The sequence below is a fragment of the Pangasianodon hypophthalmus genome, chromosome 16, assembly GCF_027358585.1.
Source record: "Pangasianodon hypophthalmus isolate fPanHyp1 chromosome 16, fPanHyp1.pri, whole genome shotgun sequence".
Classification (NCBI taxonomy): domain Eukaryota; kingdom Metazoa; phylum Chordata; class Actinopteri; order Siluriformes; family Pangasiidae; genus Pangasianodon; species Pangasianodon hypophthalmus.
This window is the reverse complement of record NC_069725.1, coordinates 1,122,247-1,135,000: the sequence shown is the minus strand read 5'-3', so window position 1 is coordinate 1,135,000 and position 12,754 is coordinate 1,122,247. Positions and strand designations below refer to the sequence as shown.

Here is a 12,754-nt window from a genome sequence, read left to right as displayed (position 1 = left end):
TTCTTCGTTTCTTCCCCTCACGACTTTAGTTCCTACCTGCAGTTAGTTCCTGTTTACTGTTTCACACAAAAATGGACAAACCTCTAAGCATGGTTTCATCTTCTCCTGTTATATAAGACTTCACGTTATTATTATTGTTATTATTATTATTATTATTATTATTATTATTAAATGTGTACAGAGACATTTGGAAGAAAAATAAATAAATCTCGGATAGAAGTAGCAGAGATTGTCGGGGTCTCTGGTGAGAGTACGTAGCTAATACAGTTAGCTCACTTTGCCGATCTAATCCAAGAATGAAGCTGAGCACGAAATAAATAACGATTAGTGCGTTATTTAATTTGTCTTTAACTCGTTAGTATTAAAAGTGATATATGTGTGTGTGTGTATGTGTATATATATATATATATATATATATATATATATATATATATATATATATATATATATATATATATATATATATAAAATATAATTATTATTTTTGTCCTATTCTAGTTGTTGAGGAATTGTTTAAACAGCATCGATGCCATGACACACAATAGTTCCTGATCAGTATCAAAATTATCACTAATGCTTATTTTAAGGAGTTAATAATTCTGATAATCAACAATATCAGTCGCAGATGATTAGACTTGAGTTTTAGATCAGTTTTAAATACTGCTTGGATAATATGCGTCCTAATTTATCTTCATTTATAAAATTGTTTTGTGTCTAATGTTTCTCATCAGAGCAAAAAAAAAAAAAAAACAGAATCAAACTATAAGCAGAATTTTTTTAATTAGTGGAAAATAATGGATTAGTGATGCTGAAGTAAAACTATTTGTAAGTTAAAGTGGAATTATGTTGTTAAGTTCAAGCTGAATGCATGACGACACGATATCACACACATCACATGCATATAATCCTTCTGTAATACAGTTTATTATTATTTTTCTTCATTCATTTCTTTCTCTGGTTGTTAAATCAGCAGGACGTAATGTCCAAGGTCATAATTTTCTAGGATTAAGTATAAGATCGTTACACCAAATTCCAGCAGAAAATCAGATTTATATTCAGCTAATAAACTTCCTCCAGTCATGTGATTTGATCATTTACTTTTTTTTTTTTTTTTTTTTTTTTTTTTACTGTAAAGTCAAAAAGAGCTTGTTGGAGAGGAAATGATGATGATGATGATGATGATGGAGTGAGAGTGATGGTCAGGGTGAGAGGAGGAGGAAGAGGAGGAGTGATGGAGAAGCTAAACCATGTGGAGAGGCTTGACGAGAGCCATGCAGCTGCCTCGGACTTTATGGAGGCGGTTGCCATGGTTACAGGAAGTGAATAATGAAAAGGCGCTCTCTCTCTCTCTCTCTCTCTCTCTCTCTCTCTCTGTTAGCACTCTTTCACAGGTTAGTGAGGTTCAGAAACAAATCAAGGATCTCACATCATTACAGTTATTTGTGCTGAATTTGGTTTTGGTACCATGAGAACCAAACAGGGACATGTGGGCGGGGCTAAAAATGGTGCTGCTCAGTGATTGGTCAAATACAATGCTCACAGATATTATTATTATTATTAGTAGTAGTAGTATTATTAATAATGCCTCTGAGTAGAACGGCTTTTCTATCACAAAAGTACCGCACAGTACTTCTCTTTATATTCTCTTTATTTTTAATTATTTTAAAACTGAAATTAAATTATTATTATTTGTGCTTCCGAACGCCATTTTAAAAATTGCTATCTCGTGTTGAATCAGAAAATAAATTTTAGCTATAAATTAAGATAAATTAAGCTACAATTTTTTTAAATTAAAAAAGAAATGACCCTGTACCTAAGCTCCGCCCCCACATGCTTCTGAGAAACTCCGCCTACTTTCAGTACCTCAGCACAGGATCTGAATTTTTTTTGTTTTTGTTTTAAGTTTCTCTGGTCTCGTCCTCTCGTCTCCTTCCTCTCCACTTTCGAGCTCTGTGCTCGCACCTCCTGGGATCTCATCAGGTGAAATCATTCCACTCGCTGCCTCCAAACCCGTCTCACCTCCTGAACACAGACTCACCAGGCGACGTGTCTCGCCTCCTCTCGCCTCCTCTCGCCTCACCTCTCTCCCTCTTCCTCACACACACATGTAGAGAGACACACACAACAGCGCGGGCTGCACTGCCCCCTACTGGACACACACACACACACACACACACACACACACACACACACACACACACACACACACAGGAAAGACTTTAGAGAAGAATAATGGATTATACAGTGGCCCTGAAAATGACACAAATGAGCACTTTCACTATTAAGCTAATGATGTTTAATGTTTAATTTTTGTCCTATTCTAGTTGTTGAGGAATTGTTTAAACAGCATCGATGCCATGACACACAATAGTTCCTGATCAGTATCAAAATTATCACTAATGCTTATTTTAAGGAGTTAATAATTCTGATAATCCACAATATCGGTCGCAGATGATCAGACTTGAGTTTTAGATAAATACTGCTTGGATAATATGCGTCCTAATTTATCTTCATTTATAAAATTGTTTTGTGTTGCTTTAAAAGAACAACTTTACTAAAACCCAACAAAAAATGTTTCACTGATATTCTTCGTACTAGTCTATGTTGATAAATGAAAAATCATCCATAAATTGCTAAATACAAACATGGCATTTACATTTAGCCACGCCCACAAAACTCCATAAAAGGCAAAAGGCTCACAGAGAGCACAAAAGGACAAAATGGCAACTAAACGTAATGCAGTAATGCAGCTCAGCCACTGCAGCGTGTCAGCTACCAGAGACATGCTAACACTTGATGCGTTAGTAGCAATGATGAAATATTTCAATTAAAGATAGTAAACTACAAGAATAATTATTTGTCACTTATATACTGAAATCAAAATAAACAAACGTTACGACATTTTCATTGTTCCGTATTTGATCAGATATTTTCTGAAATTTCCAGATTTCCTTCTTTATCTACCGATTCGGGTTTCAGTTGTTTTCTGTAACCAGGGTTTTTTTTTTTGTGTGTGTGTGTGTGTGTGTGTTTATTGGAACAGGGAAAGCCTCGTCGAGCGATGACGACGTCCAGAAAGCCGACGTGTCCTCCACAGGTCAGGGGGTTATCGATAAGGACCACCTCGGACCTCTGTTACTCCAGGTGAGATGAACCATTCCCTCAGCAGAACACACACAAACACATTCACACACACACACACACACACATTCACACACACACACACACACACACACACACACACATTCACACACACTCTACATCCTCTTTTAACCCTTGAGTGTACTCTGAGTGATGCCTGAACAATCAGACTCCATTTCCCATGATTCCTCAGGCGCTGGACGGCTTCCTGTTTGTGGTGAACAGAGAGGGGAGCATCGTGTTCGTGTCTGATAACGTCACTCAGTACCTGCAGTACACACAGGAGGAGCTGATTAACACCAGCGTGTACAACATCCTGCATGAAGACGACCGAGACGACTTCCACAAGAACCTGCCCCGGAATAACGGTTAGACTCTCTCTCTCACACACACACACACACACACACACACACGGATATATACCAGCACAGAGATGTACATATACACACACAGATATACAGTAGTGGGCAAAGGTCTTAGGCACATGTAAAGAAATGCTGTAGAGCAAAGACGCCTTCAAAAATAATGAAATTAAATGTTTCTACATTTTTAAAAAATCCTATAAAGAGCAGTAAACAGTAATAAATGAAATAAAGTCAATATTTAAAAGGGAGGTATTCTTCCCTGTTTCTATTTCTCTGACCATCCTTCTGTCTGTACTTCTTGAAGTCTGACTGTCCGTCCCTCTGTCTTTCTTTCTGTCTTTCTTTCGGTCTTTCTTTCCGTACACATTGTTTCTGTTAGAGGTTATTTTGGCTTCATGTTGACTTCTTCATATCTAGATGAACTTTGACCTGTGAATTCATGAACCTTGGACAAAAGGAGTTTTTGCTAGCAATGCTAGCATCTCTGGATTATATGTTGAACAGGAAGCTGTTAAAGATGTGCTTGAGGAAGTGAGTTTACAGAATAAACAGGTTTCTCTTGTAGTGTGAACATAATTCTGTTTATTCATTTGTTGCTAATCCATCTCTCCTGCATCTCTCTGGTTCCTCAGTGAACAGCATGGCGTGGGGAGGAGAAGCTCCTCGACAGAAGAGCCACACCTTTAACTGCCGCATGCTGGTGAAGTTCAGCTCCGGTCCGGCCGAGGAGAACCCCGGGACGCCCCGCTACGAGACCATGCAGTGTTTCGCCCTCACACAGCCGAAAGCCATGATGGAGGAGGGAGAAGGTACGGACTGTTTATAGCTGCTAGAACGAGAGCGAGGACGGGTACTAACTTGTTTTGCCGATTCTACAATATTAAATGGATAAAAAGTGTGACATGATGTTCTTTAATAAATGAAATATTACAATCAAAAAAATCAGTAGTATAAAAGGAATAAAACACCTGTGGATGTGCTGTTATAGAAAAATAATCAACTTCTCTCAGCTACATGCATTATTTCACTATAACACACAGTATTTATTGTTTGTGTTTATTGTTTATATTATATATATTATTGTTTTGTGCGTGCGTGTGTGTGTGTGTGTGTGTGTGTGTGTGTGTGTGTTCAGACCTGCAGTCGTGTATGATCTGCGTGGCACGACGTGTGACTACACTGGAGAGAACAGAGAGCTTCAACACCAGACACGATCCCTCAGGTCAGAACACCTCCGAAATATTTATATTTAAAATCATTATAATGTTTTGGATTTTTCTTCACCTAATGTAAATCTGTCAAACCCTGAACTTTTTGAATTTGATTTAGAAAATCTGAATAAATGGCATTCGGGTGAGAAGGTACAGAATATATGAATCAATTGAGTGAAATAAACCAGATGAATCAAATAAACTAGATGACTCAAATGAATCCAATAAGAGAAGTGATAGATTTCTATTTTTCATTATTTTTTTGCAGTGTGAATACCTCTGAGCTAAAGGAATTGCAAGCGGGGCACGAGTGAGATGGAAAATACCAAAAAAATAAATATATAAATTACAGATACAGACCTGCCAGCCTTTACACATTCTGCACAGTTTCACATTTTAACAGCAGAATGCAAAAATATGTAAAAACATTTTTCCCACCTAATAAAAAACACCAGCTGAGACACTTGACTTCACCTACTTTTTTTTTTTTTTTTAAATCTTGGAAGTGGGGCTCCTGTGGAACAATTTGAATATGTCTAGTGTAGACTGATTCAAAGGAATCAACTGTGAATCAAATGATTCAAAGGAACCAGATGAATCAAATTAATCCAGTGGGATAATGTCTATATAAAATTGATGTCTATATAAAACAGTATAGATTCATTACTTGAGTCAAATGAACTATTTGATTCAATTTAATCCAGAGGAATTTCGGTTAGAGTCCTATATGGTACAATATAGATGAATCAGCTGAGTCAAATAAACCAGATGAATCAAATGAATCCAGTTAGACAGGTGATAGATTTCTGTATAATACAGTATAGATGAATTAATTGAATGAAATCAACTATGAGTCAAATAAATCCGATGGGATTCAGGTCAGATTGCTACTTAGTACATTATAAATAAATTATAGGTACGTTATAGATAAAATACTTAGTACATTATAGATGGATAAATAATCCTAATAGTTTGCTATATAACACAATATATATATGAATCAGTTCAGTCAAATGAACAAAATGAATCAAATGAATCTAATGTGATAGTCAGTAGATTGCTATATAATACAGTATAGATTTGCAGTCACTTTATGTGGAAATCAATTCATTATACACCAGCTTTGTCAAGCATTGACTCTGAGTGAGTGAAAGTATTTTATTTATTGGTGTGTGTGTGTGTGTGTGTTTGAACAGGCAAGCTGATTCAGATAGACCAGAATTCCCTGCGTGCCTCCATGCGTCCAGGTTGGGAGGACCTGCTGAGACGCTGTATACAGATGTTTTTACAGCACAGTGATGGACAGCCCTGGTCAAATAAACGCCACTACCACGAGGGTCAGTACGTTGCCACAAACACACCTCGCTATAGAGCCGGGATCGGACTTTTATATATTACAGAAAGATTAACGAAGGGGTGTGGTTTCTGTTTTACACGTCAGGCTTCAGTTTCAGAGTAAAGACTTCTGTATGTTTAGAGAACAGCTTTACATGGAATCTAGTCACTGCAGAAATGAAGAATTCTTTAAAAGGATATTTCTGAAGTCTTTTAAAGTCTTAATTAGTCTGAAATTACTTTTTATGGTTTAAAGGAATTAATAAATAGTTATATAATTGAATTCACATGATCTTTTAGTATAAACCTGTGTGTGTGTGTGCGCGTCAGCCACTGGGCGTTAAGTCAAACTGTTAAGTGTAATAAGACATTTTTCTCTCTTTCATGAAAACAAAAAAACTTCATAGAACTTTGAAGGTCTATGTATTTACTCATTTTCTCTCTCTCTCTCTTTCTCTCTTTTCTCAGCCTTTCTCCACGGTCATGCAGAGACCCCCGTGTACAGATTTTCGTTGTCAGACGGCACCCCAGTCACAGCGCAGACCAAAAGCAAGCTCTACCGCAACCCGATGACCAACGAGCCCCAGGGCTTCATATCTACTCACCTGTTACAGAGGTGACTCGGTTGTACACGCTTCACGAAGACTTCATGAAAATGCACACACGCGCACACACACACACACACACACACACACACACACAGGTCATCGTACATCACCTGGAAATTAATAAGAATCCCTTATTTTATCCTCGCAGGGAGCCCAACGGTTGTCGCACCAACCAAAGTGGCGGCATGATGCAAGGTGGCATGAGGCAGCAGGGCATGGCGGGCACTAACTCCAACTCCCAAATGAACATGGGCCCTGGTGGAGGCATGGGGATGGGGAGCATGGGTGGTATGGGAGGGATGGGTATGAATCGGGGTTATGGTATGAAGGACATGGGGCACATGGGTCACATGGGTGGCGGGGGGTCCATGTACGCGGCCAGCATGGGCAATCGAATGATGCAGATGAATCAGATGAGTCAGATGAGTCAAATGGGTCAAATCAATCCAATGGGCCAGATGAATCAAATGAATCCCATGGCTCAGATGAATCCTATGAATCACCCTGGTCCTGGGATGCAGCATCAGCATCAGCAGCCTCTCTTCCAGGCCTCAGGAGGCTACGGGCTCGGAGGCATGAACAGCCCATCTCAAGGCAGCCCGGGTCTAAACGGACCTCAGCAGGGTCTCCTCATGTCTCCACGCAACAGGGGAAGTCCAAAAATGGCGTCCAGCCAGTTCTCTCCAGGAGGTAACTGAAAAGAGTGTCAAAATGGGATTCCTGATATGCTAACATTTATGCTGAAGTTTCATCTAATCTTCTTGTTTACAGGTATGCATTCTCCCATGGGTCCGGGAAGTGTCGGAGGATCGTCAGGAGGTGGAGGTGGAACCACCTTTTCTAGCAGCTCCCTCAATGCTCTTCAGGCCATCAGTGAAGGAGTGGGTGCCTCCCTGCCATCCACCCTGACGTCCCCTTCTACAGCACACAAACCAGACAGTTCTCCAAGTGTCCACTCCTCGTCCTCCTCCTCCCAACCTTGCAAGCCAGGACATGGGGACTCCAAAAGCCCAGCAGGAGCCTACAGTCATGGACCTGGAGATCAGCATCACCCCTTGCACCACCACCATCACCACAGCCACACCCACCAAGCAGAGAGCAGCAGTGCAGACCGACCCGACAGCCAAGCTGGTGGAGGCAGCAAAGAGTCCGGGGAAGCAACCAACGAAGCTGGAAATGCTTCATCGGAACCTCCTCGGAAGATTCCAGATGGAAAGGGACACAAAAAGTTGCTCCAGCTCCTCACTTCACCCACCGAGGAGCTGGGACTTGGGGTTGGAAGTGGACCTCCTGGACCTCCCACAGGAGCTACCTTGGAAGGCAAGGAACCAGGATGCGTGACAAGTCCGTCTTCCACTGGCGTCTCTTCATCCACCAATCAGAGCCAGGTTCTCGGAGCAGCGGGAGGAGGACCCTCTGAAGCACTGGGTTCTTCTCACTACACAGCATCACTCCAGAAAAAGCACAAGATCCTCCACAAGCTGCTCCAGAATGGAAACACACCTGACGAAGTTGCAAAAATCACCGCCGAGGCAACAGGTAAGGCGATGCTCGGCCAGGATGCGGGCGCCGCTGGAGGAGAAACGGGAGGCACCAGCGCAGGACCAGGAGGAGTCTCGGGAACATCAGAACCCAAGCAGGAGCAACACAGCCCCAAGGAGAAGAAAACAAACGCCCTGCTTCACTACCTTCTCAACAACAAGGACGACTCCAACTCCAAAGAGTCCAGCGACATCAAACCAAAGCCTGAAGACCTGGAAGGGAAAGGCGTCACTGGGGGAAACAGTGGAACTCCGCTCAGCAGAGGAGCGCAGGAGAACATGGAGGGCAAGATCAAGTCAGAACCTCCTGATGAGGTGAACTTCTGGCACTTCTGACCTTCTAAACAATTCTAGTCTCTTATAAAGCTTATTTAAACAGCTCTGTATTTTCTCTTTGTGTAGCTGGACACCATCCTCGGAGGCCTGAGAGGTTCTGGAACAGATTTCCCGGAGCAGGGGGATGCAGGAGGTGCTCCTGATGGAGGGAACAAGCCTCATTCGTTTGCTGATGATGGTAAATAATCCTCTGATCCACTATATTCCCATGATGTCTAATGCAACATAAAAAAACTATGCACAATTTTCCATCTAGCTCCTTAATGCGAATTTTGAAAATATGAATAAAAAACCCTGAATAAAAAAGTCTGAAAAAACAAAAACGCTAAAATATTGCAAAAATTTATGGAAAAGTTGATGGATAAAGACAGGATGGGAAGAGAGTGATGGAAACCAAACTTTTTTTAAATAAATGATGGTAGTTGTCAAATATTTCAGCACTTTATGTACTAATGCATCAAGAAACAAAAGTATTTCTCAATTTTATTAACGAAAGCGACGTCCATCATCACTCTGACCCTGACCAGGACAAAGCGCTTACTGAAGACGAATGAATAAATGAACGTTCAATGTTGAATTATCAACGTTTAAACCATTTAAACCATTACGCTGCAGTCTTCTTGTGCACTCTGAGTATTATAGTCACTTTTACATACTTTTACGGGCAAGATCGTAGTGGATAGAAACTTGATAGATTATAGATTATAGTTGATAGATTAATTTGCGCTTCCTTATGTCAAATTTCGGAAGTTTGAAAATTTTTAATTGTGCATAAATTTACCACTTTTCCATTGAAAACACCCAAACAAGGCCGCAAATCTTTTTCATATTTAAAAAAACGGGAAACAACGCTGCACTTTTTTTTTTTTTTTTTTTTTTTTTTAATAGACTTTTATGTTAAAATATAACTAAAGCACAACGAGTCTAAAAAATGAAAACAAAAGTTGATTACAGATAATAGCATCCAGTACGATTTAAATAAAGTATATGGAAGTTAAAGTAAGCTTTCCTATTATTGGTTTATCGGATCAAACGCCTGTGAAGCTCTCAATCTACAATTACAAAAATTATTTAAAAAAAAAAAAAAATCAAAGTTATTTAAATTAAATGAACTCTCCTGTAAAAACTAATCAGCTCGCAGTAACTTAAACTAATTGATATCAGATATTTTTTTGTTTAGTCAGGAATAAAATACAGAAGACTCGAACTCCGCAGAAAACAGGAAACTGATGCATGTATAAATTTCCTTTTGTTCCTCCAGGAATGATGAACAGAGGAATGGGAATGCCGGAGCGCTCCCCCATGGGCCCGGCTGGAGACTGGGGAATGCCACGGTCGACTGGTAGCCCCTCCATCATGCGTCCTGCCATCGATTCCTACAACTCCAAGGGCATGATGGGAGGACCCATGGTGAACAGATCCAACAGCGTTCCTGGTACCAGGTCCATGCTGCAGCAACAGCTGATGGATATGGGTACGATGGTTTATTTTATTCCCTCGTTTAATTGTTAATGTGGATGGAAAGCAAAGCAGCGTGTGTTTATGTACGTTTTCGTCTTTAGGCTCCAGTGATATGAGCATGGCGATGGGGCCGTTCAGCCAGCAGCAGTGTCCAGACAGTCAGTCACCGTCCTGGCCAGACAACATGATGGGGATGGACAACAGGTCATTCATCCTCTTTTACACCATGATCACAAACGTGCAGTTTAAAGTAATCCATATTGCACTTGTCTCAGATTCTGAAGCGTATTTTTCTTGCGTGGTATCGGCTCGATAAACCAGCGTCACTGTCTGACGGTTTGATTTAAACACAATGTCAGACTGAAGTGTATATTTTGGTTGTAAATACACTCACAAAAATGTGAATGGAATGATATTCAAGACCAATATTAAACACCTAAATAACAAAAACAAGTAAATAAAGTGCACTGAGAGGAGATGCGTCTTAATCAGAGACATCGCTTATCGTGAGGAGTGAATGCTTTATGGATAAAATTATAAAAGAAAGTCACGTTCCTGTGTAAGCGTAACGGATGAGTGCTTGGTCAGATTATCCTTCAAACCGTACAGGAGAGCGTATCGGACTAACATGAACACTGACATTAATTTAACAAATCAAAATAGCAAATTAACTGTGTGATAGAATCGCATACATCTCACACATTCTTTATGTTTTCATCACCTCGATCTAATATCTCATAACTCCATTAAGTTGTGCATACAAGTAACGGTTGACCATGATAAAAAAAAATAATAATAATACAGTGCAAAATACCTGAATGTACTGGATCAAGTGCGATTTAATGTGCTGCTGAATAATGAAACCATTTTTTTAAATCAAATGTTGCAGTTATTAATGTGATCATTATAGCTAGGTGATAACTAAGACTATTCATGCTGGAATATATTAACGATATACTAGACTCCTATTAAATTTATTTCAACACTCGCCCTCTTTTCGTTTATATGTCATCATATTAGTATTTTTATTTGTCATTTTTAAATGAAATTAAATGCTTAGGTTTGTTTAAATATCCCGTCTCGGACACTTCTACTCAAGAAAAGTCTGGAAACCTCTGAGATGTGAACTACATGCAGGTGACTTAATGATCTGAATGTAGAGTTAACTTAAGCAGCTGCGTAACCCGACTCTGAATACGAGGAACTTTCCCCATATACTGATGTGACTTTTGGGATTAATACTGTATTCAGTGTTTTTAAAAAAAATAAATAAATAAATAAATAAAAAACAGACTCCCATGTTACCTACTGGCATGTTTCACATGCATAAAGCATGTGCCATATCTCAGTGCTGTATATAAAGGAGGTGTGTGTGTGTGTGTGTGTGTGTGTTTAGACGTCAGTTTGGGAACACTCTGGATGAGTTGTTGGTTCCTCCCTCCACCTCTGAGGGTCAGAGTGATGAGAGAGCTCTGTTAGATCAGCTCGACTCTCTGCTCAACAACACCGACGTTTTAGCTCTGGAGGAGATCGACCGTGCCCTGGGCATCCCTGACATCATCAGCCAGGTGTGTATACACACACACAAAATTACTTCTTAGTTATGTTCAGAAACGTCCAATAGTACCCCAAAAACCAATCAGATTCTGTGAATGTGCTGTTACCATAGAACCGATAACACATTATACCAACTGCTTTAATATAAACCTGTGATCTGTGATAGTTCTGTTATAGAAAATTAATCAACACCTTCTGACCAATCACAATCCAGAATTCAACATCACTAAAAGTCACAATCCTCAGTCTTTTTTTTTTTTTTTTTTGGATGTAGGGTCAGGGTGGAGATCTGCAGCCCGAGCCCTTCCCCACCCAGGACCCGTCCATGGTGATGGAGCAGAAGCCCATGTACCCCCAGGGTTACCCCGGACCCCCATCCATGCCCATGCCCTCCGGTTACGGTGCCAGCCCCATGCAGGGTGCGCCTCCACCTGCACCCTACAGCCCCATGCTCAACCAGATGGGGCAGCAGGGTAACTACCCCGGGATGGGCGGCATGGGGCCGATGGGGGGTATGGGGCATCCTCGCGCTGCCATGATGAGACCCAGGATGATGAGCGCCACCAAGCCTACACGCCTGCAGCTGCAGCAGAGGCTACAAGGACAACAGGTAACTAACACACACACACACGCAGTGTGTGTACTGTACATTATGGTAAAGCCCATGAGCTAAATTTTAACGTCTCTCCTCAGTTTATGAGCCAGGCTCGGCAGGGTATGGGCCTGAAGATGGAGAATCCCGGGGGAGGAGCAGGCCCTGGCATGAGGCCTGGCTTACAGCCGGCAATGGGAGGCCAGGTAAAGGCTTTAAAATCCACACACACAACATAATATGTACGTTACAGCGATGCATTGATGACGTTTTTTTTTTTTTTCCCCAGAGTGTGAGTATGTGATTTCTGTTAATGAAATAATTAACCTACTTATTATTAATCAATCAGAGTCATGACAGATTTTATTTATCTCTGTTGATGTTGGTTGCTGTCATGTGTTACTAGAAAAAAACGTCCTTGTGATGAGTTTTATGTTTACGGTGTATTAAACGAGAGTGCGAGGACGGCCGAACGAAGCGTGCAGAGCAGGATCAGGGAGTGCCGTCTTTAGATGTCATGAATTGCACCTCGACTTGTGAGCGAAGTGTAAAGGAAGTGTCAGTGCTCAGTGCTTGCTGAAGTGAAGTGCTCTCTTACATATGCGAC

General features: G+C 40.7%; 1 protein-coding gene across 3 annotated transcripts in view; it reads left to right on the top strand.

Annotated features, from left to right (window-relative positions):
• LOC113545574 (nuclear receptor coactivator 3) overlaps positions 1-12,754 on the top strand; it is a 61,200-nt gene that overhangs the window by 41,450 nt on the left and 6,996 nt on the right. For all 3 annotated transcript variants that reach the window (XM_034311863.2, XM_034311864.2, XM_034311865.2), the window contains 14 exons: positions 3,044-3,144; positions 3,335-3,509; positions 4,139-4,315; positions 4,642-4,728; positions 5,914-6,054; positions 6,521-6,668; positions 6,809-7,350; positions 7,432-8,516; positions 8,604-8,715; positions 9,799-10,011; positions 10,100-10,202; positions 11,395-11,566; positions 11,830-12,165; positions 12,249-12,353. In XM_034311863.2, the coding sequence (XP_034167754.2) occupies positions 3,044-3,144; positions 3,335-3,509; positions 4,139-4,315; positions 4,642-4,728; positions 5,914-6,054; positions 6,521-6,668; positions 6,809-7,350; positions 7,432-8,516; positions 8,604-8,715; positions 9,799-10,011; positions 10,100-10,202; positions 11,395-11,566; positions 11,830-12,165; positions 12,249-12,353 (3,497 nt within the window). The remainder of the gene's footprint in view (positions 1-3,043; positions 3,145-3,334; positions 3,510-4,138; positions 4,316-4,641; positions 4,729-5,913; positions 6,055-6,520; positions 6,669-6,808; positions 7,351-7,431; positions 8,517-8,603; positions 8,716-9,798; positions 10,012-10,099; positions 10,203-11,394; positions 11,567-11,829; positions 12,166-12,248; positions 12,354-12,754) is intronic.